Source organism: Ictidomys tridecemlineatus, chromosome 3 (genome assembly GCF_052094955.1).
Source record: "Ictidomys tridecemlineatus isolate mIctTri1 chromosome 3, mIctTri1.hap1, whole genome shotgun sequence".
Classification (NCBI taxonomy): Eukaryota; Metazoa; Chordata; class Mammalia; order Rodentia; family Sciuridae; genus Ictidomys; species Ictidomys tridecemlineatus.
In genome coordinates, this window is record NC_135479.1 from 84988258 (window position 1) to 85012937 (window position 24680).

The window sequence follows — 24680 nt, forward strand, 5'->3', positions numbered from 1 at the left end:
TTCTGTAGGCTGTCTCTTCACTCCATTTCCTTTGCTATGCAGGAACTTTTTAACTTGATGTTGTCCCATTTGTTGATTTTTGTTGCTTTCTGAGCCATTGGAGTCCTCTGTAAGAAGTCATTACCAGTGCCTATTTCTTGAAGTTTTTCCTCTATATTTTCTTCTGGTAGTTTCAAACTTTCTGGCCTTATACTTAGGTCTTTGATCCATTTAGAACTGATTTTTGTACAGGGTGAGAGATTGAATCCAGTTTCAATTCTGTTTATTTATTTACTTATTTATATTGTGGTGCTGGGGACCGAACTCAGGGCCTTGAACATGCTAGGCGAGTGCTCTGCTGCTAAGCTACATCCTGAATGCTTTTTATTTTTGTTTTCGTTTTGAGATAGGGTCTCAATAAGTTGCCTAGTCTGGTCTGAACTTGTAATCTTCCTCCCCTCCACAGGGAACAGAGACAGCCTCTCTGTCCCCTGTCTCTCCAGCAAGGGCTTGGTGTTTGCAAAGCGTTAAAGCCTGGCTCATCTTCTGAGCCCTCAGAAGGCAGGATATTTCTATGCTCAGCAGCCCTACAGCCAACTTCACATTGGGCACTGAATTCTCAGAGGTGAAATTATTAGATTATGAGTTGTGGCCTCATCAGTTGGTTAACACACTAATATGGATTAACTGGGTGGTAACGGTAAGCAGGTGGGGTATAGCTGAAGGAAGGAGATCATGGGGGTCATGCCTTTGGGGTTTAGATTTGTCTCCTGTGAGCAGAGCTCTCTCTGCTTCTTTGTTACCATGTCCTGAGCTGTGTTCCTTCTCCACACCCCTCCTGCGTGATGTCCTGCTTCACCTCAGGCCTAGAGCTGTGGTGACAGGTGTGCACTGCTGCACCTGGCTAAGCTTCTGTCTTCTACAGATGGATGCGTAGTTTTCCCAGCACCATTTGTTAAAGAGACTGTCTTTTTTCCAGCAAATGTTTTTGTCCTCTGTTCTATTCACTGGACTACGTGTCTGTTTTTATGCTAGTGCCATGCTGTTTTTGTTAGTATGACTTTGTTTGTAGTATATTGTGATATATACTACATATATGTGTGATATATACTATATATATGTGAAATTGGATATTGTAATACCTCTAGCATTGCTTGTTTTGCTCAGAATTGCTTTGGCTATTCTGGATCTTTTGTGCTTTCACTTGAATTTTAGCATTATTTTTTTCTAGTTCCTTGAAGAATATCCTGGTATTTTCATGAATTGTGTTGACTCTGCAGATCAGTTTCACCAATATGGCCATTTTAGTAATATTAATTCTGCCAATCCATGAACATGGGAAGTCTTTCCATATTCTAGTATCTTCTTCAATTTTCTTCTTCAGTGTATTGTAACTTTCATTATAGAGGTCTTTGACCTCCTTGGTTGGGTTTATTCTTGGATATTCTATGCCTTTTTTGATGGTTTTGTGAGTGGAATTGTTTTCCTGATTTTTTTTTCTTATTGTGTTCATTATTTGTAAACGACTGGTTGGTGAGCTATTGATTTTGCATCCTAAATTTCTTTATCAGATCTAAAAGTTTTCTGGTAGAATTTTTAGGGTCTTTTAAGCATCGTATCATATCATCTGCAAATAGGGGTAATTTGACTTTCTCATTTTCTACTTGCATTTCTATTTCTTTCTCTTGCCTATTTTTCTGGCTGAAACTTCAAGTAGAGTGAACATCCTTGTCTCACTCCTGATTTGGGAGGAAATATTTTCATTTTTTCCCCATTCAGTATGATGTTGGTTTTGAGTTTGTCAGACATAGTGTTATTATGTTGAGGTAAGATTCTTCTATACCTACTTTCTCCAGGGATTTTTATTATAAAGGGATGTTGAATTTGATTGAAGACTTTCTGCATCTATTGAGATGATGTTGTGATATTTATCCTTGATCCTATTTATGTGGTATATTAAATTTATTGATTTGCATATGTTGAACCATCCTTGCAGTTCTCAAATGAAACCAGCTTGATCGTTATTATTATGGTTTAGATATGAGGTATCCCCCAAAAGCACATGTGTGAGACAGTGCAAGAAATTTCAGAGGTGAAATGATTATATTATGAGTTGTGGCCTCATCAGTTGGTTAACACACCAATATGGATTAACTGGGTGGTAATGGTAAGCAGGTGGGGTGTAGCTGAAGGAAGATCATGGGGGACATGCCTTTGGGGTTTAGATTTGTCTCCTGTGAGCAGAGCTCTCTCTGCTTCTTTGTTACCATGTCCTGAGCTGTTTTCCTTCTCCACACCCCTCCTGCATGATGTCCTGCTTCACCTCAGGCCCAGAGCCAAAAAGTCAGCCGTCTGTGGACTGAGACCTCTGAAACCGTGAGCCCAGATAAATCTTTCCTCCTCTAAAATTATACTTGTCAGGTCTTTTGGTCACAGAGATGAAAAAGCTGACTAAAACAATGGTGTATGATTGTTTTAAATGTGTTGTTGAATTTGGTTTGCAAGAATTTTAGGAAGGATTTTCGCATCTGTGTTCATCAAAGGTATTGGTCTGTAGTTTTCTTTTTTTGTTGACGGTGTGTTCTCTCTTTACCTGTTGCGGGAGCTACTGTCATAAGCTTGTGTTGAATGTGAAGAAAATAAAGCCAAGCATCCTACAGCTGGCGATGGTTTGAACTCCCCTTTGTCTCCGAGACAGTGTCAGTCTGCTTGTGTAGGGAATTCCTTGCCCACATCACACAGTTGAGGAGGACCCTTGGGAATGAGAGTTGAAATCTCAGGGAGAAGGGCATGTGACTGGCTTATCAGGATCAACAGACAGGCTCCCTGGCCCTTCTTACTGTGCTCTTGCATGTGTCCTTCTGGGGCCAGGTCCTTCCACCCTGCTCTGACTCACACATCAGATGTGCAGGTATTTCTCCCCTGCCCCTGTGGTTCACCGCCCCACTCTCTGTCTTGCTAACCTCTGGAACCTCTCTTCCATCTCCAGAGAACAGCAGGGGCCCTGAGTCTGTGGAACCCCTTCCTTCCATCTAGTGGCTCCAGGCTCATCCCTGCAGCCTCTCTGTCCCCTGTCTTTCCAGCAAGGGCTTGGTGTTTGCAAAGCGTTAAAGCCTGGCTCTTCTCCTGAGCCCTCAGAAGCCAGGATATTTCCACCCTGGCTTCTGCCCAAACCCCACACACAAGTGCTGTTGTCTTCTCCGAGGGGCCTGGACCTGGCGTTTCCCCGAACACTTGAATCCACATTCTTTCTGGGGTCACGGAGTAGAGAAGGAGGTTGGAGAAGCAGGGAGAGCAAGCAGAACATTTATTGAGAGCTTTTTTTTTTTTTTTTTCTGAGCTAGGGACCTTTCCAAGTAGGCACCTATGCTCAGCAGCCCTGCAGCCAACTTCATATCGGGCACTACTCATGGGCTCCGAGTAAGAATGGGGTTTAGGCAGAGCAGGCTGCTTCTCCATGCATCCTCCCCTTTGCCCCAGAGATGATGTGGGAGGAATTTCTCCCTTTGCCTATAGGAGGGAGGATGGCTGCTGGCCAGAGGTGATAAAATCACTCTTCTCCTTGTTACATCAGTTGTCCCTGCTTGGCTACTTCCAGCTGCCTGGAGCCCACTGGTCACCAAGTTGCCGGGGGTATGACTTGCTGGTAGGAAGCCCCTCCTCACAGAGATGCTGTATCTCCTCTGGAACCTTCTTGTTGCTGCTCCTTGGCCCTCAGAGCTATGATAGCATGTATACTGACCACCCTCAGAGCTATGATAGCAGATACTGACCAGACTTTTCTTGAAGGCCAAACACCTCATGCTCAATTGCAAGGTTTGCTTCATTTCATCTTTGTGACAATTCTGCTCGATTGAGATCACGGAGATGACATTAGCTTGCTTTACAGCTAAGCACAGCTGCTCTTGTAGCTAGCATGCACCAGTCCTACTGAGCTAGTTGCTAAGATAGTGAAACACTCCACCTTTGAAACACTGCTCCTGCTGCCACCTTGAGCCCCAAGGGACCTTCCCCTGGGAAGCCCAGACCACTTACCCCAGCAGCTGTCCAACAGTCCTCTAATTAATGAGGCCCCTGCAGGTGAGGGAACTGAGACTCAGAGAGGTGATCGCTCAGCTGATGAGAGCCCCATTCCCTCCGCCCTCAAAACCAGGGATCTCTATCCTGCCCTGTGCTCACCCTAGCCAAAGGACTAGGAGCCAAAGGACCTATCACCAGCCTCTGACCTGGAGTCAGCGCATTAGGCTTGGACTCAGTGGTGGAGGTGCGAGTGAGGGGCGTGGCTGCCCAGCCTCCGCTCATTCCAAGCTTGTCATCACCCGCCTCCAGCTGCTGTTCCTTCTCTGTTGCCAACACTCGGGTCCCATCTTCCGCAGTGAGTGTGGGTTGTGCTATCACTTTGGAACTTCACATTGATTACTGTCAGAAGTCACGTGAACATTTTGGGCTCAGCACAGCAGCCTGACAGGTGGCTCTGAGATCTCACTTGTCTGCCTTGTGTTGGATGATGTTCGGGGCTTTGAGGTGGTCCCTACCGGCTTGAACTCACCAGGCCAAGGCCTGGTAACCGGGGGCTTCTTCTCTCTTTGGGGAAAGACAGCCTCAGAACAAAGACCTTGCACCCTCATTGGTGGGGCCACGTCCACATGGGATATGTCCTCATAATTGTTGCAAAGAATAAGTGAAAAAATGCAAATTGGCAGCTTCTCTAAGAGAGGGCCTCTGAACTTTTCCCACCATTGTGTCTCTGATCCAGCCCAGACTTTCTACCTTTAACACCTCTTGAGCGAGCCAGGAGAGGAGGAGGTGCCTTACAAGGCATATGGTAAACCCCAGTAGAAGCTGCTGTTACTGTGGTTGCTCAAATATGATTTATATTATTATTTACAAGGGCATCTTCTACTTTTAAGGGTAGGCCCTATTGCCTATGCAGAAGAAGGCTACTGACCCATGTCCTGTATCTGGAAAGGTCAAGAAGTGGGGCTTACACCCGACTTGGCGATATCACCTCTTTCCTCTGTGACGTGTGGCTTGGACCCTGAGTGTCCGCTCATTTGCTCAACAAATATCTCTGAGCACTGCCGTGCGCCTGGCTCTCTTTGGGAATCGCAGGGTGTGGCGATTGGCAAAGCTCTCACGAAGCTTGCCTTACCGCTTGGGGGACAGAGCCTAAACCTGTGTGTATGGTGTCGGGTGGTGATAAATGCTGAGAAGGAGGAAGAGGCAAGCGAGGGGAAGCAGGAGGAAGGGGTTGCTGTCTTCTGTGGGCTGGTCAGGGGGTGTCTTCCTGCCTGGGCGATGGGGTGCGTCTGCAGGAGAAACCTCTACCTGTGTGGGGAGAGAGTCTCAGACAGTGATGGTGTCGGGGCGAAGGCTGTGAGGAAGGGGTACTGGCCTGTTTGGGGTATAGTGGGGACAGCAAGCGAAGGAAGCTGGTAGGAGAGGTAAGGAGGTAACTGTATGGGAAGGATCTCACAGGGCCCATAGAGAAAGGAGAAGCCATTGGAGGGTTTTAAGCTGAGGAAGGACAAGACCTGACTGATATTTTTTTTTTTTAATTTTTTATTTTTTTTATTGGTTGTTCACAACATTACAAAGCTCTTGACATATCATATTTCATACATTAGATTGAAGTGGGTTATGAACTCCCAATTTTACCCCAAATGCAGATTGCAGAATCACGTCGGTTACACATCCACAATTTTACATAATGCCCAATTAGTAATTGTTGTATTCTGCTACCTTTCCTATCCCCTACTATCCCCCGTCCCCTCCCCTCCCATCTTCTCTCTCTACCCCATCTACTGTAATTCATTACTCTCCTTGTTTATTTTCCCATTCCCCTCACAACCTCTTATATGTAATTTTGTATAGCAATGAGGGTCTCCCTTCATTTCCATGCAATTTCCCTTTTCTCTCCCTTTCCCTCCCATCTCATGACTCTGTTTAATGTTAGTCTTTTCTTCCTGCTCTTCCTCCTTGCTCTGTTCATAGTTGCTCTCATTATATCAAAGAAGACATTTGGTATTTGTTTTTTAGCGATTGACTAGCTTCACTAAGCATAATCTGCTCTAGTGCCATCCATTTCCTTGCAAATTCTATGATTTTATTTTTTTTTCAGTTTTATAAAATTATTTTTATTTCTTTTTTTAATTGGTTGTTCAAAACATTACAAAGCTCTTGACGTATTTCATACATTAGATTCAAGTGGGTTATGAACTGATATTTTAAAGGCTTGCCCTGGCTCTGGTGTGGAGAACAGACTTTGGGGGATCCAGGGAAGAACCAGAGAGACTAGTTAAGAGGCTCCGGATGGGGGACTAGGGAGGAGCTGTGCCCATTGGGTTTAGTGACATGGGGATCACCAGCAACTTGACAAGATCAGTTTGGGCTCAGTGGTGGGGAATGAAAATCTGATTGGAGTGGATCAGAGAGAGAGTGGGGGAAAGCACAGGCCGGCAGGGAGCATGGCCTTGAAGAATAGAAAATGGGATGGGAGGTCGGGGGGCGGGGGCAGGGTTCTCTTATTTTTAATCTTTTGGTTTTATTTTATTTAAGATGGAAGAAATTATGGCATGTTTACATGTTCCTGGAAATAAGCTGATAGAGAAAAGGGTGCCCCTGGGGACGGAGGGGACAGCAGCAGCAGCTATGTCCTGGCATGACTGGCATGGGACACGAGCCTGCAGCTGGAGGGTTGTCTTGACAGGAGCAGGGAGGGGCAGGCCATCTGCCTTCACTGAGAGGGTCAGGTGGAGCGTGCATTTCAGAGAAAGGAAGGCAGGTGGGTAATTTCCTCATACACCTTCTCTATCGAGGTATTTCACATGTGAAGTCCAGTGGCTTTCGGTGTATTCACGAGGTTGTGCAAGCATCAGTGGCTGATCGATTCACACATCAGTGATCACTGGAATCAACACTACTCCTCATTTCCCCCACCAAAAAAACCCACCCATACCTGGCATTCCCCCAAGTTCCCCTTCCCCAGTCCCTGCACCCTCTAATCTACACTCTGCCTTTATAGATTTGCCTTGTCTGGACATTTCATATAAATAATCATACAACATGTGGCCTTTTGTGACTGGCTTCTTTCACTTAGCCAACTTTTTTTTTTAATTTCTGTATTTTTTATTGGTACATTGTGCATATGAATGGGATCCATTGTTAAATATAATTTGGCCAGTATCAATATAACAATATAATTTGGCCAATATCACTCCCCAGTACTTCCCCTTTCCCTCCCCCCCTCCCTCCCCCTGGTCGCTGTCCTCTACCGGCTCCCTTTGATTATCATGAGACCCCGCCCCCACCCCCCACTTTTCTTTCCCTTTTTCTTCTCTAGCTTCCACATATGAGAGAAAACATAAGACCCTTGACTTTCTGAGTTTGGTTTGTTTGTGCTTAATATAATAAATGTTCTCGAATTCCACCCATTTGCCTGCAAATGATGGAATTTCGTTTTTCTTTATGGCTGAAGGAAACTCTCTTTTTTGTTTTCTTCATCCATTCATCTGTTGATGGACACCTGGGCTGATTCCATAGTTTAGCTATTGTGAATTGTAGCACAGTGTTTTCAGGGGCGATCATGTCACAGATATCAAAATTTCATTTCTTCTTATGTGTGAATGACGCTGTAGCATGTGGGTATGCCACATTTTGTTTTTCCTTTGACCAGCTGATGGACATTTGGATGGTTTCCAGTTTGGGGCTCTGATGACTAATGTTGCTGTGGACATTCATGTGCAAGGTTTTGTGGGGTCGTAGGTTTTCTAGATACGAAGGAGTGGGATTTCAGGATCATGAGCTTCACGGTTTGAGGAATTACCAAGTGATTCTCCAAAGTGGCTGCACCATTTTACACTGCCACCAGTAATGCAGAGGGCTCCACGCCTCTCAGGTGGGCTGCCCAGGGGGGAGGCAGGTGGAGTTTATCTCCTGATGGACCCGTTTCAGTTAAGCCGAGAATGGAGCCTGAAGAGACCAAGGTGTCAGTGGACAAGGTCACGTGGTGTGTTCATCAGCTCTGTGTTCCTGTGACCAAAATACCCAGCAGGAACAACTTTTAAGGGAGGGGAAGTTTATCTGAACTTTACTCCATGGTATGACTGACTCCATTGCTCTGGCCCAAGGTGAGGCAGCGCATCATGGCCGAAGGGTGTGGCAGAGGAAGGCTACTGGGGACATGGAGGCCAGGAAGCAGAGAGAGGGAACGGGGGAGGGGGCCACAGGGAAGATGCACATCCTGAGTGACCCAGTTCCTCCAGCCGTGCCCCACCTGCCTGCAGTTACCACCCAGAGGGTCCATTCCAACTGGGAGGGACAATCCAATCATGTGACCTCCAGACATTCCTGTATCGACACAAGAGCTTTTGGAGACACCTCATGTCCAAACTATAACACGTGCTCACTGGGAAACAGGAGAATTATTGGAGAAGGATGTGTTTGGAATGACTAGATGCTCAAAAGGCCCTGGAAATTCGTGCCAAAACTGCAAAGGGAACAAGCCAGCATAGCGTGGTCACTCTCCTCCCAGGTACAGGTGGAGCCAGGAGGCAGGTGTGGCATGTTGAGAAAGTGATGTGACCATCTGGGGGTGGGTGTAGAAAATGTAGCCTCTGGGCCTTCATCTCATCTCTGCATCCCCAGCCCTCTATCCTGACTCCCTCCCTTTAGACCTGATCCTCTTCGGGCCTTGGGACACTGCTACTGGCTCCCCACTCAACGTCAGCTTAGTGCCGGGGGCAGAGAGGCCTGGGCTAGCCGGGTGTGGGTTCTGGTCCTGCCCCCTGCTTACTAGCAGTATGAGCCTGGGTGACGCAGTGGCGTTGCCTGCCTCAGTTGCTTCACCTGTGAAGGCCTGGCCTCCCAGAGAGGCTGTATGGTGGAACAGGTTTAGGGGCCAGAGTCTGGCCTCCTGGCCTCCCCACTGCCAGGCCCTCCCAGGCTCCATCTGCCCCTGAGCTCTGGTTACACTGCTGAGACCCCAGCCATACTCTCCACTCTTTCCTCCTTTTCCCAGAGGGCAACATCTGAGGGAGGGGGTGTTTCTGGCTCCTCTAAGAACCCCACAAAGCCAGGGACCATCTTCCCAGAAGGTGCACCCTCATGTGCAGCTTGTACCCCGACTCATGAAAACTGACCCCAAGGCCTCCTCTCTCCAGGCCCCATACTGCAGTAGTGTGGCCTCTAGAAGGAGCACGCCCGGGGCTGGTGGCTGGCACTTTTCCTCTGCTGCTGTTGTCCTTCAGTGAGCGTGTTGAGGAAGTTGGGACCCCTGCCAGTGGGAGTTTCCCCCCATTGCTAGGAAGCCAGCTGGTGCCTCTATAGGACTCTTAGCTCCCTCTCCGGTAGAGTCCCAGTGGCCTAGCTTTCCACATTCTGCTGGCACTTTGGAGAAGTCCAAGCAAGTGACTCTTTTTCTGGGAACAGTGCTGGGTTGTCACAGCCACTCCTGCTGCCCGGCACCCACTGCTGCCCCTTATGTGCCTTTACCCAGAAAGGGAGCACAGATGCAAATGGTGGTGGTGGTGGTGGGTGCTCAGCACGGTTGTGCTCAACCAGGAGCATTATTTTATTGAATCTGTTCCTGGGAGGGGCTCAGTCTTCCCCACCTAACTGTCCTGTAAAATGGGCTCTTTCATTCCTCCGGTAGGTCTAGGGATTGGAAATAGCTCTAACCATATTACCCCTAGAAATCATTGTCTATTGTTCTAGGTTCCAGAAACCTAGTTTCACCCTGAAGGTTGCACCAGGAAATTTAGTTTAAAAGTCAGTGTTTAGTGATTTCCCTTAAAGCTGGAGTGAGCTGTTTTAGTGTGGTTACAGCATTTCCTGTCGCGTGCACTTGATTTGTCTCGCCACTGTGCACTTATTTTTCTGAGCCCTCGCTGGGTGCTGAAGCTTTCTGGAGGCCCAGGGATGTGAATGCCAGGCTCCTACTGCAAGGTGGGGAGCTGAGCCAGGTGGAGAGGAAGCCTTCAAAGATAGAGGTCAGAGGCTGAGCCTTCTCCTGAGGAGGAGCTGAGGAGATCAACTACACAGAGCTGGAGAGTGAGCTGGAGGGTGCCTGGGACAGCCCGAGGGGAGGGGAACAGGCATTGAAGGTGGAGGTCACAGGCTTGGCTGGCTCTAGGTGGCCAGTCACACCCCTCTAGTTGGAGGAGGGGGAGGAGGAGGAGGTCTTGGCAGTCCTATTAGGAACCCAGGCTGGTGCCTCTCCATGCTGGCTGCCAGCCTGCCTGGGACCTCACACCATGCCAGTGTGTGTGTGTGTCTTGGCTTCTGAAATCGACAAGATCTGAGAGCAGCCACCACTTTAATCTTCCCTTGCAATGGAGTTGGCTCTCTTACCACCACCACCACCACCACCATGAGAGGACTGGGGCAGCGTAGACCTGACACTGCCTCCAGAATCTCCCTCCTCCCTCTACGCTGGTGCTCCCTCCCTCCCCCACCCCCCTCTCTCTATCACACACACACACACACACACACACACACTCTGGCAGAAAGCCTCTTCTCCCACAGTGAGTAATACTCTGTGTCTCTGGAGTCCTCCTACTTCACGCTGTGAGGCTTGGCCCCGTACATGCAGGTGGAGCCCTGATCTCCTATCAGCATAGCTGCCCATCATCCTCAGCCTTCCCTAAGAAGCCTCGAAGGCACGGTCGATGCCATGTGGCTGTAGGAGGCATTTCCAGACATACGTGTGTGGAAGGGAAGCTGGACAAGGAATGGACCCCAAACCAGACTAAGTCCAGCTCAGTCCCACCTCCTCCCTGGCTGCGCCTGCCCCCACCATGGGGCCAAGAATAGCTTTTCTGCCCTTTGTGGAATAGATTTTTCTCTCTTGGGTTTTATCTGCAGTTATTGATGTATCTGGATTTTTTTGTTTTCTTGAGGCAGTTTGGATCCTTTGTTTTCTTAAATCATCTATTTCTTCTAGAAATGAAGGTGTGTTGCTATCAAACTGTTAACTAGATTTCTTTTATAATTAAATATATCTGTATCCATAGCCACAAGCCTTCTTCCCTTCCAGATGCTTACTTTTCTTTCCCCTCAGACAAGAATTGCTAAAGATTTTTTAAATTGATCTTTTAAAGAATTTTAGATATTTTAGACTTCAACTACTTTTGATTTTTAGCTATCAACTACTTTCGCCCTCCTTCCTCTACTTTTATTGACTATTCCCCCACCCCGTGTCTTTTTTTTTAAATTTCTTAGTTGTAGATGGACACAATACCTTTATTTTGTTCATTTATTTTTATGTGGTGCTGAGGATCGAACCCAGTGTCTCACATGTGCACAGCAAGCACTCTACCACTGAGCCACAGCCTCAGCCCCTCTCTCTTTGGTTTTATTTATCCTCTTCTAGCTTCCCAATTTCAGTGCTTAATTAATTTTCAGTTTCGGTTTCTGAAATGCATTTAAAGCTATAATTTCCCCCTGAGAGCCATTTTGGTCTCAACCCATTGTCCTTCAATTACAAATTATTTGTAATTTCTGCTTGGCTTTTCTCTTTAACTGGAGAGTTATAGAGCAATATAACTTTTAAATTTTCAAAGTGAATGGATTATTTTATATTCTTGTTTCTATTAATAACAGATCATTAGTTGGTGGGGGCATTTGTTCTATCTTTAAGACAGACCTGTTTAAAAGTTTCCATGTTTTAAGCTTCGTGACTTTGGCACTTTTTGATGTTTTTACCTTTTCTCATTATACATACCCTACATTTTTCCTATTTAATTACTTAACCTTCAACTTAATTTTGCAGATGCATTTCTTTTGGTTAGCATGTGGCAAGTATATTCTTCTTTTATCCTTTCTCATTTTGTGTGTGTCATTTTCTTCTCATGGGTCTTTTTTAAGTAGCAGGCAAATTGCTTTTTGTACTAAGAATCTGCTTTTGACAGGTGAATTCATCCCATTTGTATTTATTGTGATTGGATTTATTTCTGCCAACTTATTTCACATCTACTTTTTAATTGTACTTGCTTATTTTGTTAATTTATTTTTGCCTTTTGTTGAATTGGTTGCATTTGCTTTGTTCTGTTTTTCCTCTCTTCTGGTGATTAGGAGGTTTGGGGTTTTATTTCTGTTCTTTGGGTAGGTCTGCTATATACATAAGAAAGTGTATACTTAACATTTTCCTGTCAGCCTCTGGGTATAATTGGGATCTTTGGCCTCTTTCCCAATGAAGCAAGAAAGTTAGTACAGGCTGAGTATCCCTTATCTAGTACCAGAATAAGGATATCATATTGGGGCAATAAGTGTTTCAGGTTTCCGAGTTTTTCAGATTTGGGAATATTTGCATAGACCTTACCATTTGAACATCCCTAGTCCAAAAATCTAAGCTCCAAAATGTTCCAATATGTAAAACTTTTTGAACACCACATTGGTATATAAAATGTTACAGGTTTCAGAGAACTTCAGATTTTTAATTCTCAGGTGAGGGACACTTATATTTTCCTGGTCTCTTCCTTCACACATGGCTCATCATAGATTTTAGTTCCAATTTATCATCCCTTCTCTTCAAACTGAGCAACATTTTATTTAAACTTAACTCTTATATTTTGCTGTTTTCTTTACTTATGACTATTTATAATATCCCTTATCCTTCTCTTTCATGAATCTGTTTTTCACTATGCTTGAGTACATCCTCTAAGAATTCTTCTAGAAAGTGTGGGCAAGATAATGTCAAAGACCTTCAGTGTCTGAAATGGCTGTCTTCCTTTCCAGAGGATCCATTGTATTTTCAGCTCCCTATTGAGATTTTTTTTTTAATTGAATGATCATATTTTTAAACATAACCTAGAAAATATGTGAATATATTAATTATAACATGACCTTAATGTATGTTGCTATTGAATTTAGGCCTTCCCATCCACATGTCAGCCATTTCAAGTGTTTAATTGATTGCAGCTCTAAGTGGGATTTATTTGGGTGGGGGGAAGCTATAATGGAGGGATCCAGTTGAAGGTGAACTCTTCCTACCCCTCAGCCACCCCACTGGTCCTCACTGTAGGTCCCTGTCTTCTTATATCCAGATGAAAGAGTTGTAGGATGTCAGAGCTACACGGACCTCAAGGTCCAGAGTCCTGCCCCTCTTCCTGCATGAGCCTGAGGCCCAGGAGTGGGGCAGAGTAGCCACTAGCTTCTCTCACGTCTGGTGCACATCCCAGCTCCTCCTGTCCATCCATCGCCCCTCTGAAGTGCAGAAGGACTGGGCCTCACTAGTCCCTGCATCAATGATGATCTGATGGGACAGGTCACTTTCCCAGGCCCTGTCTGAAGGTATCAGAGGAGATGTGGAGTCCTAAGTATCCTCAGTAGCTCCTTCTGTGGCTTTCCTTGCTGTCCACCCACTGGCACCCCTGTATCTGTCTCTTGCCACCTCTTTTCTTCCCAGTATCTGACGTAAGTCTCCAAATATCTGTCTGAAGTCCTATTCAGGGGTCTGCTAGGCTTTGAAGCCTGTGTCAAAACTGAGCCCCCAAATCCTGCTTCTCCTCCTTCCTTACTGCCTTAGTCCATGACACCAATATTCACCCTGTCACTCAGGCCAGACCCAATAGCACCCCCACTGCAGCCCTGTCTTTGAAAGTGGCCCCATCAGGCCACCTCCCCCGGCCTCCCATCATATCCCGCCTGGATTGCTGCACAAGCTCCTAACAGGTCCCCTTGCTCCCACGTGCGGCCTATTGGAAAAGGGAACTTGTTAGGAGGAGCCAGAATGAACTTGTATAAGTTCATCTTCTGATAGTGACCGCCCCCCCCCAGCCGGCTCTGTTGTTCTTCATTGTGTACGCTTAACCAGCTAACGTTCCAGCAGCCTCTCATTTATCTGTCTCTCGACGGGATCTTAAGTTCCTACACAGCAAGGATTTTGCCACATTTGTCTTGTGCCCACAGAGGCTAGAACCTGCCCAGCACATTGTAGGCACTCAAAGATTTCTTAAACGAATGAACAGCATTGCTTAGACTCCTCATTTATTTGCTCATTCAAGTCCTATTTGGGTACATTTTGTGCTGGGACTCAAATAGCCAGGTGACTCACACAGACCAGGTCCCTGCCTCTGGGAGCCAACAGTCCGGCGGTGGCGGGGGGACATTAAACAGGCAGCAAGATGTGTCTGGAGAAGGGTTGGGACAGAGTGGGGAGAACCCTGGGGGCTCAGGCAGCAGAACACGACATCAGAGTGAGCCAAGGCCTGGGAGGAAGGAGCCCAGGCCCAGGGTGTGGGAGAGAAGGCCCCTCGAAGATGGCAGGCTCCTGGCCTTCTTTGTGCCAGCACTTCTCTCTCAGGGCATTACACATAGTAACTCAAACCACCCTGGCCATCCCTGTTTTAGGAAACAGAGGCACAGAGAAATGAGCCTTCCCGGGGCCACGCCCGAGGAGTGGGGAGCCAGACACAGCGCCGTGGTCTGACTCCAAAATCTGTAACCACCAACTTCACTGCCTCGAGGGAGAGGGAGAAATTGGGTCTGGTCACAGAGTGGAGAGAGCATGGGGGCCAGTGAGCAGGGGCATGCAGGAGCCCACAGTTCAGACCTTGGACGGTGTAGGGTGGGAGTGGTCAGGCTGGCACAGCTGGAAGGAGACACCCCCCCACCCCAGCTGTGGCTGTGACTCTCTGAGCCAGGCAGAGGTGGAGCACTTGATCTCACCAGGAAGGAAGGGTGAGCGTCAGGGATCCGTGGGACGATGGTGGCTTGGAGGGAAGGACCTTTCTCATGGTCTTGGGGGACCCTGCTTCCAGCCCCAGTACTGTTCCCGCCACCCCTGTGACAGCCCCATCCTAGAGGTGAGGGTCATTCCCTCCCTAAAGCCTTCCTGGTGTCTGTCCACACTGACCAGTGGCCTCCTCAGGGCTTCTCCTAGGCTTATCCACAAACACACGTTTCTCCACAGGGGGCAGCAAGATGGCGGAACTGGAGACTCAAAGAGAGTCTTTGAGCTTAGCTTCCCAAAGAATCCTGCTCTGTAAACGCTGCAGCAGGGAGTCACCCCGGCCCTGGGGACTCCTCAGTGGGTGTTTGTGAGAGCTGATCACTGATTTTAAATCGCTTGTGGGTGGAACAAGGAATTGAGGCCCAGGGAGCACCTGGATTGAAACCACCCAGGCAGAGCCTCCCACTGGGGGGAACAGCAACAGCCACCGCCTGGGGGTCTGTGGGCTAAGGGGACTCCAGTGGGACGCTGGCAGCCCCTGAGTGGCCTCATCTCTCCCCAGTTCTGGACACAGCCGGGCAGGAGGAGTTCAGTGCCATGCGGGAGCAGTACATGCGCACCGGGGACGGCTTCCTCATCGTCTACTCCGTCACCGACAAGGCCAGCTTCGAGCACGTGGACCGCTTCCACCAGCTCATCCTGCGTGTCAAGGACAGGTGAGGGCAGGGTGTCCCAGCTCCTGGCCTGCAGGAGGCTCCCTTCTGCCTTTCTTCCTCTTCCTCCTCCTCTTCTTCCTCCTCTTCCCTCTTCCTCTCCTGGAAAGCTGAATTCTCTCCTCCCCACAGATCTCCCTGTCAATCCCTCCAGTGCCACCCCTAGATTTTTTTCTTCAGGATCAAACTGCTTCCAGGGACCTAAGGGGGGTCCATCCCCACCCCGTAGCAGCATCTTTGTTTCAACTCCAATTTAGCCAAGTTATATTAAGGACAAAGAAGTGAATTTTTCTCTCTAGTATACACGGTCATTGATTAAGTCACATTTGACGGTGAGATTTATAAGCCTCTAATTAAAAGCAGGTTTTTCCTTGTCTCATAATTGAATAACTTGGAGCCCATTTTCAGCCCAGCTGGTCTTTTCAGTTGATTGGATCTTGAAGAGGCAAAGTAAAGACAATAAACAGAGAAGCTAATAGGAAAACAGCAAGCTCTGACCAATCCCAATAAACACAGAAAAATCCAGCTAATACCTATTCTAAAGCAGAAAGGGGTAATGACTTTACCAGGTAAAGGGACACACGCACACAGAGCTCAGTTATGTCCCTGAGTATATGAGCCTCAAAAGTGACTCAGGTGGGAAAATATTTAATTTTCTTGCTAATCAAAGAAATGTGAGGGAAATAGTAAAGGGCCACTTTTTCACCTGTGAAATTACAATTTTTAAAGAATAAAAATATCCAGTGCTGGATTCAACAGGGCAGGACCTCATGGGGCATAAAGTCAGAGTGACGATTTGGATGGCAGTTTGGCCTCTGGACCAGCCTCAACACCAGCCTTGTGACAGGCCTGAGGCTTCAAAACCAAGACAGCCACCTCACCTCCCAGGCCCCTTTCACCCAAGGGCTTACCTCACTCTGGAAAGGAGCTGGGAAGGGGTTCTGCCCCGGCCAGGCAGGCTGATACACCTGAGGTTTGACTGCATCCCCTCAGCCAGGCACTGGCCCTCACTGTCCCTTTATTTCCAGGGAGTCATTTCCCATGATCCTCGTGGCCAACAAGGTCGATTTGATGCATCTGAGAAAAATCACCAGGGAGCAAGGAAAAGAAATGGCCAACAAACACAATGTAGGTGCACGTGCGTTGGGCGGAGGATGTGTGAATGTGGGTGCTTTGGAATTGGAATTGGAACCTGGGCCTCCTGGGTAGCAACTGAATTCCATGAGGTTAGGCCCTCATGGGGCATAATGTGATGGGGGGGTAGATATTTTTAAAACAAGTCACACAGAAAACACCCTCTGTAGTCATTAGAAGTTCCGATGTGGGGACCTGATACCTTCTGGGTGCTGTTCTGCCCACCTCCTGGTCAAGGGCCACTCAGTCCCACCAGGACCCTGAAGATCCATGCCTGGGCTGTGCAGAGGGGTTGGCTTCTGTCCATCACCCAGTATGCTCATGCTCTTTGGAGTCAGCTCTGTTCGCTCGCTGAGCTCTGCCCTGCACCAGGCACTGCTTCTGGGGAACAGACGCACCATGCCCATGGCTCCTCACAATGCAGGAAGATAGTATTTTCTGCATGGAGTTAAATGGTACTACCAATTATTGCAAGGTTTCCCTTAGTTTAAGTCCAGGTGCTACTGAAATCCCTGAATTCTAAGAACCCAATGGATGCATGTCAGACTTTCTTCAGTGGTAGAAGCAGAGCCCCCAGAAAGAAGGTGGAATGTGCCCAGGGACCTGAGGGATATTATGTACAAGTCATGTATTTCTGAGCCCAGGGATTAGGACTGCGGGTAGCCGAAACTCCTGGAAGCTGGGGGCTTACTGAGCTGTCAGGATGTGAAAGGATTCCAGACAGGTCCTTACTGAGCTGTACAGGATGTGAAAGGATTCCAGACAGGTCCTAGATCTCAGAGCAGGTGCCTTCTGGCTTCCCTTCTGGGCATGCTCAGGGTGGCCATTGGCCTCACCCACAAAGACCTCAGAGCTCTACCAGGTGCTTCACAGAAGCACCTACCACACTTGGACATGATGTCCAAACCGGAGGCAGCTCCAAAACGGACCTCAGCACCCCCACCAGTGCATGGGAGGCCATGTGGGGAAGTGGCATGTGTACCTGGTTTGACTCTCTGCTGGTCACAGTAGATCTTACTCAGGCACGTGACCCTCAGCCGTCTCCTGCTGCAGAATGAGATCCTGCCTGCCTCTGCTGGTTAATATGGGTATTCAGTGAGGTCAGGGATGCGGGGACCTGGGAAACCAAACAGCTCACAGAGGACAGCATTTTTCTTTCAGTAAAATCAGATGCTCAAATATTTGTCAAATGAAGATTTCAAAGGCCTGAGCTCTGCCCTTTTGTGTGCCCTGCCCTTTGTGTGTCTGTCAGCTCCATTAAACCACCGCTTGAAGCCAAAGCAGGGTGTGGACATCTGACCTCATGCAATGAAAACTGACAGGAAGACACGGATTGTCCTGGGCCCTGGACAAGGCTTTACAATAACTCCTCTGAAATAACAACTTACTCTGTCAGGCTCCGCCACCGCTCCCATTCCGTGCGCTTAACCAACGGGTCATGTTTATTTTCTTAACTGTGCTTTTCTCCTTCAAATGTATTGTAATGAAAAGGACTAATTTTGTAATCGGAGAAAAGCCATGAAAAATAGTAAAGTTCTGCAAACTCACCACAATCAGCTCACTTCCGTCTCACGCACGGAGGCCTGTGCCTATTTCTCCAACCCCCCACCCCCGCGTGGGGGACCACCAGCACTTCCCACCTTTGTGGGTTCTTGTCATAGGAGAAGACGAGCACTCAGAAGCCTGGTTCTCCCTTCATCAAACCGAGACTTGGTGTAGATACGGCCCATGGGGTCACCTCGGCCACAGCTCTCATGAGCTGCTGCCTTTTGGCCATGAGATGAGTCCTCAGCATCATCCCTGTGTAAACATGGCTGAGCTCCCGGACTCATAGACACAGACCAAACAAGAGCTGGACTGGGGCGGGCGCCGTGGGGCGGGGACCAGCATGGCCCAGAAAGGTCACCTGGGTTCAGAGTCCTGCTTGTGGCCTAGCCCCTCCTCAGCCTTTCCCACTGCGTTCACTCTGGGGGGGGGGGGCCCAAAAGAGGGCTGGGGATTACAAGGTAGAGAAGTAGACCTTGGAAAGGAAAATGAAAAGAATCCGAATGTATCTTTAGTTTGATGAAGGAAAGAAATCTTAAGTGTTCCAGTATATTAAAAGATCATTTATATGCTATTTTTAGGAAGCTATCAAATATCTCTGTGACTAGAGAACAAGAGGGAATCGGAAAAGCCATTAGTAAAACTTTCCAACCTCAGAGCGAGAAGCCACCAAAAGAAGCTTGAGGCTGCTGGGGACCAGGGCTTCCGTCCTGGGTTCCTTGGGACCTCTGAGAATTTGCCACCTTCGGGGTGGGGAAGGACTGTGTGGATCTCAGCGCCTCTTTGACCAAGTTGAGCTTTGCCTTACAGATTCCGTACATAGAAACCAGTGCCAAGGACCCGCCTCTCAATGTGGACAAAGCCTTCCATGACCTCGTTAGAGTAATTAGGTGAGCAGCCCACCCCTGTCTGGAAGGAGCCTCTGTGGCTGGGAAGGGCCCAGCCAGGCTGAGGGTTTGGTAAGGAACCCAGCTCCTGTTCTGGCCAGTTCTTGAGCCTCCTTCTATCCCTTGCCCCTGACTTTCCACCCACCTCTGCCCTCCCCCAGCTGCAGATGGGTCTGTGGGTGGAAGCTGCTCCTCCTGCCACGTGGACCCTCCTTCACCTGCTGAAAGGAAGTGCCTTCCTGCTGAGGTGTGGCACCTCCGCCCCATCCAGCCACCCTGGGTGTTCTCCCAACACCAGAGCTTTCCACCCAGCAAAAACGAGACAGGCCCCTCTCCCCATTCCCAGAGCAGAAGCCCTGGGTACACAGTTTCCCCTGAACAACCAACTGTGTGATTCTGGGGCGCCAATTTCAGGGGAACTGTGTGGGCATCTCTTTTCCAGACCCACAGCTCTCAGCCTTCGAGCAAAGTCAGCTGGCCTGACAAATAGTTTCTTGAACATTCCTTTGTGAGGTCAGGTTCCAGGTGTAATGATCTGGTGCTCAGATGACTGGCTGCAGTCCCTGTCCCCATGTATCCCACTTCTCAAATCTCCAGCATCCGGAGCCGCCCAGGCCTTGGTGCTCAAGACACCATGCATTGAATCCATTGCCCTCACGCTGGTGACTCAGAGGGCTGTCGGTTAGCTCTGGATGAGACCCAGAGCTCTAACGTTGTCCTTTGCTCGACACCTCCCCATCCCCACTGTCCATCCCTCCCCATCCACCTTGCATGTGCTCAATAATCTCATTTTCTCCTGTTATTTCAGCCTAATGGAAAATACAGCAGGCTTCACTTAACGTTTCTGCTGGCAGCTCTCTCTGCACACTTGAAATGATTTACTCCTGGTCATTCTGTCTCCTGTTAGGATGTGCTACCACCAAGTAGCATATAGGGACATCCTGGTTATGACCTGTACATCTAAGGTCAGGTTTAGACCTAGGAAGAGTTAAAACATGTGAAAAGCTTTTGCAATAAAATGCCAGTTGGCCTGTCATTTAATTTAAAATGTGGAACACAGAAACAGAGGCCAGCACTCTGTACAACCTAAAGCATGATGAAGCTTAGGATTTAAATAAGTATAGCAACACAGCTTGATGACAGTAATTCCCATCAACAGGATGATTTGAGCTTTCCCCTCCTCTTCCTTCCCAGTTTCTTTGCCCTAAGAGACGCTATCCAGCCAGGCCCCTCTCTAGCAGCTAGGACTCCAGTGCCTCCAGATCTGTCCTCCCAACCCCCAGCCCCTGCCAGATCAGGCTCCCTGTGCCTCTGACCCAGGAGGAAGTGGGAGAAGAGAAGCAAAATCCGTTCTGACTTTGTCTTTCTGTCCTTCAATGTTTAAAAGGCAACAGATTCCAGAAAAGAGCCAGAAGAAGAAGAAGAAAACCAAATGGCGGGGAGACCGGGCCACTGGCACCCATAAACTGCAGTGCGTGATCTTGTGACGGCCTGAGTCCCTGGGCACAGTGACAGCGAACTTGCCAGCCCTCGGGACCCCTCCACTGCCTAACTGCACTGAAAACCATTTCTAACCACAACCCTTGGCCTGAGGACTTGGCCCGGGAAGGGAGAGAGGAAGGGTGAGCTGGGAGCAGACAGGGCCTGGCTTTGCCAGAGGGCACGAGCTGTCTCAGATCTCCCATGAGACCAGGAAGCCACCTGTGAACAGAGCAGCCTTTAGCCCCTCACCGGTTGATACACCCGGGTCCCCCCCTTCTCTTGGTGGGTGTGTTGTTCCTTTTAGCTACCTAGTGTTGGTTTGATGTGGGCGTGTTTATCCATGTGCAACGTTCCAAACAAGCCATGATCCAGCTTCCCCCCGCCGCCTGACTCCAAGCCACAGTGTCTGAGCTCAGATGTCTTTTGTAGATTTTTAAATTATTTTAGTGATGATTATTTTATTTAGGGGGGGGGTCTGTGCCCACTGCCTGGTGGAATCCCAGGTCTTCAGCAGACCTCACTGATAACATGGACAGGATACTATTGTTGTCTTCTTCATTGAGTGCCAAACTCAACCCAGAATGAGCAGAATGGCCGAGAGGCCCGAAGTTAATGGGAATGGTATGTAGCTGGGGGTAGTGGGGTAGGGGTCCTCAGGCCATGGGTCATACCCTGGAGGGAAAGCAGCCCCACTCATTGCCTAGAAACTGAGGAGAAGAGAGATGCATTTACCCAGAGGGCTTTTGCTGAGGACGCAGATATCAGAAGACAAAATTTATCTCACCGAGATGAGTGGCAGGTGCAAGCATGTCGTTTCTGAAAGGAGAGTTTGTTATTATTGTCCTGAAAAAATATAAACTAAGGTGAGTGAGTGGCTTTGCACAAAAGTGCATTTATTTTCAGACAGCATGGGTTCGGTTGTTCTCCCCAGGCCGGCGAGAGGCCCTGGGTTTCTCAGATCTTCTCCTGCTCCTGTGCATCACCTGTGCTGCCCAGGGTTTCTCTGATACAAACTCACTGTCATGTCCAAGGAAGCCCCTGTGGACTCCCTCCAGAAAACTCAAGGTCACACAGAATCTTAACCACAAAAGATTCAGTCTGGATCTCCCTTAAACATTACCAGGACCTGAAGCCATTTCCCTGTGAGTCAACCGACCACCACCTCTGTTAAGCCCAGTTACTGAGCAAACCCCTTCCCTTCAAGGGTTAGCGGATTCCTTGTCTCTTTGGCACACACTTTTATTACCCTCTTGGAACTCGACAGTAATACAAGAGCAGAGGAGAAAAGAAGGTAGGGCTCATGATGGGACTCCCAGGTATCTGTTTCTGCATGGGACAGTCCCCCCTGAGAATGCCCACCTCCCTCTCGGGTGCTGCTTGTGGGAGCAAAGACGGGATATTTCCAGCCCTGGTTGGAGTGGAGGGGCAGCCAGAACAACGGTGCCCCCTCTCAGAGGAGGTCAGAAGATGAGGTGGCTTGGTGAGTGACCTTCTTCCCCAGGTGTTACAAATCAGATCGCTGTGCAAATAGAACAGTCCCCACAGGTGACCAGGCTGCTCTCTGGAGAAATAAAGACATGGAAGGAAAGTCAAGAACAGTGAGCCTCCAACCAGTTGACCAGACACCCGGAATCTTCTCTGTTCAGAAAGTGTGCCGGGATCCTCACTCGGCCAGATCACCAGCACCAAGGGATCAGCCAGAAGAATGATTCTGCTGCAGGGGGGAACCCGTGTTGGTTGGAAATCAAACTTCCTTTTTGTCAAAATGCACCCCTTCCCTTTATTTTTTCCTGTTCCTACAAGAAAGGATAAGAGAGAACATTCCAGATGAGGCATTTCAGAGTTTCCAGGATCCTATAATGTTAGCGAGTATTTTAAACACTAAAAGGCCACGGCTCTTTCTAACCCTGAGGCTCCTCTGAGCCCGGTCTGCAGCAGGCACGTGAGTGGTTTTGTGTGTGGTTTCATCTCCAGCTGCATCCTCAAGATGCAGAGCAATGAGCACAGGGGTGCTTTGCATTGGGAGTGGCAGAGGAGGACAGGAAGCCCTGCACACAGGGCAGCGGCCACTGCCAGAGAACTACCGAGCACCACCCACCACCAGCACACCCCCTGCCCACAGGGCGCTGCAGCTCTAACCGCACCCACTGGGGTGTCTCATTGGAAGCAGACCTACAACAGGGCCCTGAGCCATAAAGGTAACCAGAAGAGGGGTTTCCCCATCCTGGTTCCCCTCACATACAAACGGGGTGGTGTATCTGCCACCATCCCCATCTTCCAGAGCATCTATCCTAAACTCAAGCCACAGCTGGACTCCACAGGGCCTAAGGAGACTCTGGTTAAGGGTTGGCCTCTGTTTTGGGACCAATGGTGCGCTTTCTCCTATGACCTCATTTCCCCCTTTGGTTAGGTGGATAGATAACACCCCATCTTTAGAAATGGACCCTTGGAGAGATGCTTCTCCAGCTACCCAGGTAGGCTGAAGTGGAGTGTATCCAGGAACATCCCTAGTATATCTCTGTCCCCACCTGACCTGGCAGGGTCAGTCTGGGGAACCTGATAATCATGCTACTCCATGACTGAGGGGCCTACGGGGCTTGTGGCTGGACCATCGTCATGTTCCCACAGCTTTTCCTGAGAGTAGTACTACCTGCACATGCCCTAGAGCATACCCTTCCTGAAATCCCCTCATCCCGTGGCTTAGTCCTTGTGTGCTCTCAGATTTCCTCCTATTCTGACACCCTCCTCAGAGGGTTCCATTTCTCCCCAGAGGTAACCCAAGACCCATCTTCCCCATCCCCGCAGGCTGGGGCTGGGGCACACAGGGGACATCTGGATGGTTTATCTTAGGACTTTGCTCACCACCTTCTCGTGGTACTTGATATGGAGGGTACCATGAGACCTGGTGTGACCTGTCTCACTTCACCAGGAGACATGATCTACTAACATGTGTCAGCTCTAACCCAAAGGCCCCTCTGACAGGTCCCAGTAAATCCAGAGCCACAAACAGGTCCCCTCCATTAGCAGCCCGTTGGGTTGGAAATTCCATGTCAGATTTACTTAGAAGGAGATACTTGAATCGCTGAGTGCCGCTGGGTGCCCAGCTTCTGTTTCACAGTATTAACAGGTGGCCGTTGTTGTGAAACGAGAGTGAAGCCTGAACATCTCGATGATGCTTGAGCCTTTTATGTAACTTTTTATTAAGTCTTTGTGTATCTTGACTCATTAATAAAGAAATGAAGAGATGCCTGTCTTATTTCCTCTTTTTTCAAAGATTCCTAAAGTTTTTGCTGAGAACATTGCAGTTTGTCAAGCGTTTCACCCAGTGTACCCATCTCTCCCAGAGTGTGACTTTGGTCTTTACCAAACCTAAAGTAAGGAGGGAGCCTGCTGGTGGCCCTGGGGGGGGGTGTTTCCTGAGTGGAGTGAGAGGATGAAGGCAGGTTGGTGCAGCATTGAGGGGTAGACCTGGATGTGGGCCCTGCCATTGACCTCTGTGTGCCCTTGAACGAAGGACCTGCTCTAGTCTTTAGCTGCTGTACCTGAATGGACAGTGATACCCACCTCCTGAGCAGTTCAAGGACCAACGCTAAAGGTAGGGAGCATATAGTAAGGAGCCCAGAAATAGTGCTCTTCAGACGGGGTCCTATGGAGTTATCCCTGCATGGAGAATGTCCCCTGCCCCCATCTACTGGGGTACAGTCTTCAGTCAATGTAATTTCACTTCTTTGTTCATTGAACCCCGTGGGAAATAGACCAAGCTGAGACATCAAGACCTCTTTTCCAGAGTATAGAAGTCATAGCCCTCTCATGGATACCTCTTTGGATAACTGTAGCTGAAACCCATAAATAGAGGCTGAGGATGCTTCTTACACCCCTTAGCCTGGGAACAGAGAAGGATGGAGGGGAGAGGGGGAATGTGGTAGATAGCTCAGGCCTGGCTTCCTGCCCTTTCATTTATTTATTCCACAAATACGTATCGGGCTGTGCTGTATGCCAGGCCCTGGGCTGGGTGCAGGTGTGTGGTGGTGGGCAAGGAAAGGGGTCTTCTGATGATTCGCTCCTCCTCCTCTAGCCCTGAATTCATTTCTTGTGGCTGTTGTAAGAAATTCCCACAAACTTAGTGTTTTAATATGGAAATGTCTTCTCTCATAGTTCTAGAGACCAGAAGTTCAAGTTCAGCTTGAACTGGAGTCAAGGTGTCCGCAAGGCCATTCCTACCTGCAGGCCTCCAGGAGAGAAAGACTCTTTGTCTCTCCTAGAGTCTGG

At 48.6% G+C, this 24680-nt stretch overlaps 1 protein-coding gene across 3 annotated transcripts in view; it reads left to right on the top strand.

Moving 5' to 3' along the window:
- Window positions 1–23656, top strand: part of Mras (muscle RAS oncogene homolog) — a 52282-nt gene extending 28626 nt beyond the window's left edge. For all 3 annotated transcript variants that reach the window (XM_021728274.3, XM_005328013.5, XM_021728273.3), the window contains exons 3-6: window positions 15213–15366; window positions 16392–16491; window positions 18853–18932; window positions 20317–23656. In XM_021728274.3, the coding sequence (XP_021583949.1) occupies window positions 15213–15366; window positions 16392–16491; window positions 18853–18932; window positions 20317–20416 (434 nt within the window). In that variant the 3' untranslated portion in view covers window positions 20417–23656. The remainder of the gene's footprint in view (window positions 1–15212; window positions 15367–16391; window positions 16492–18852; window positions 18933–20316) is intronic.
- Window positions 23657–24680: the final 1024 nt, after the last annotated feature.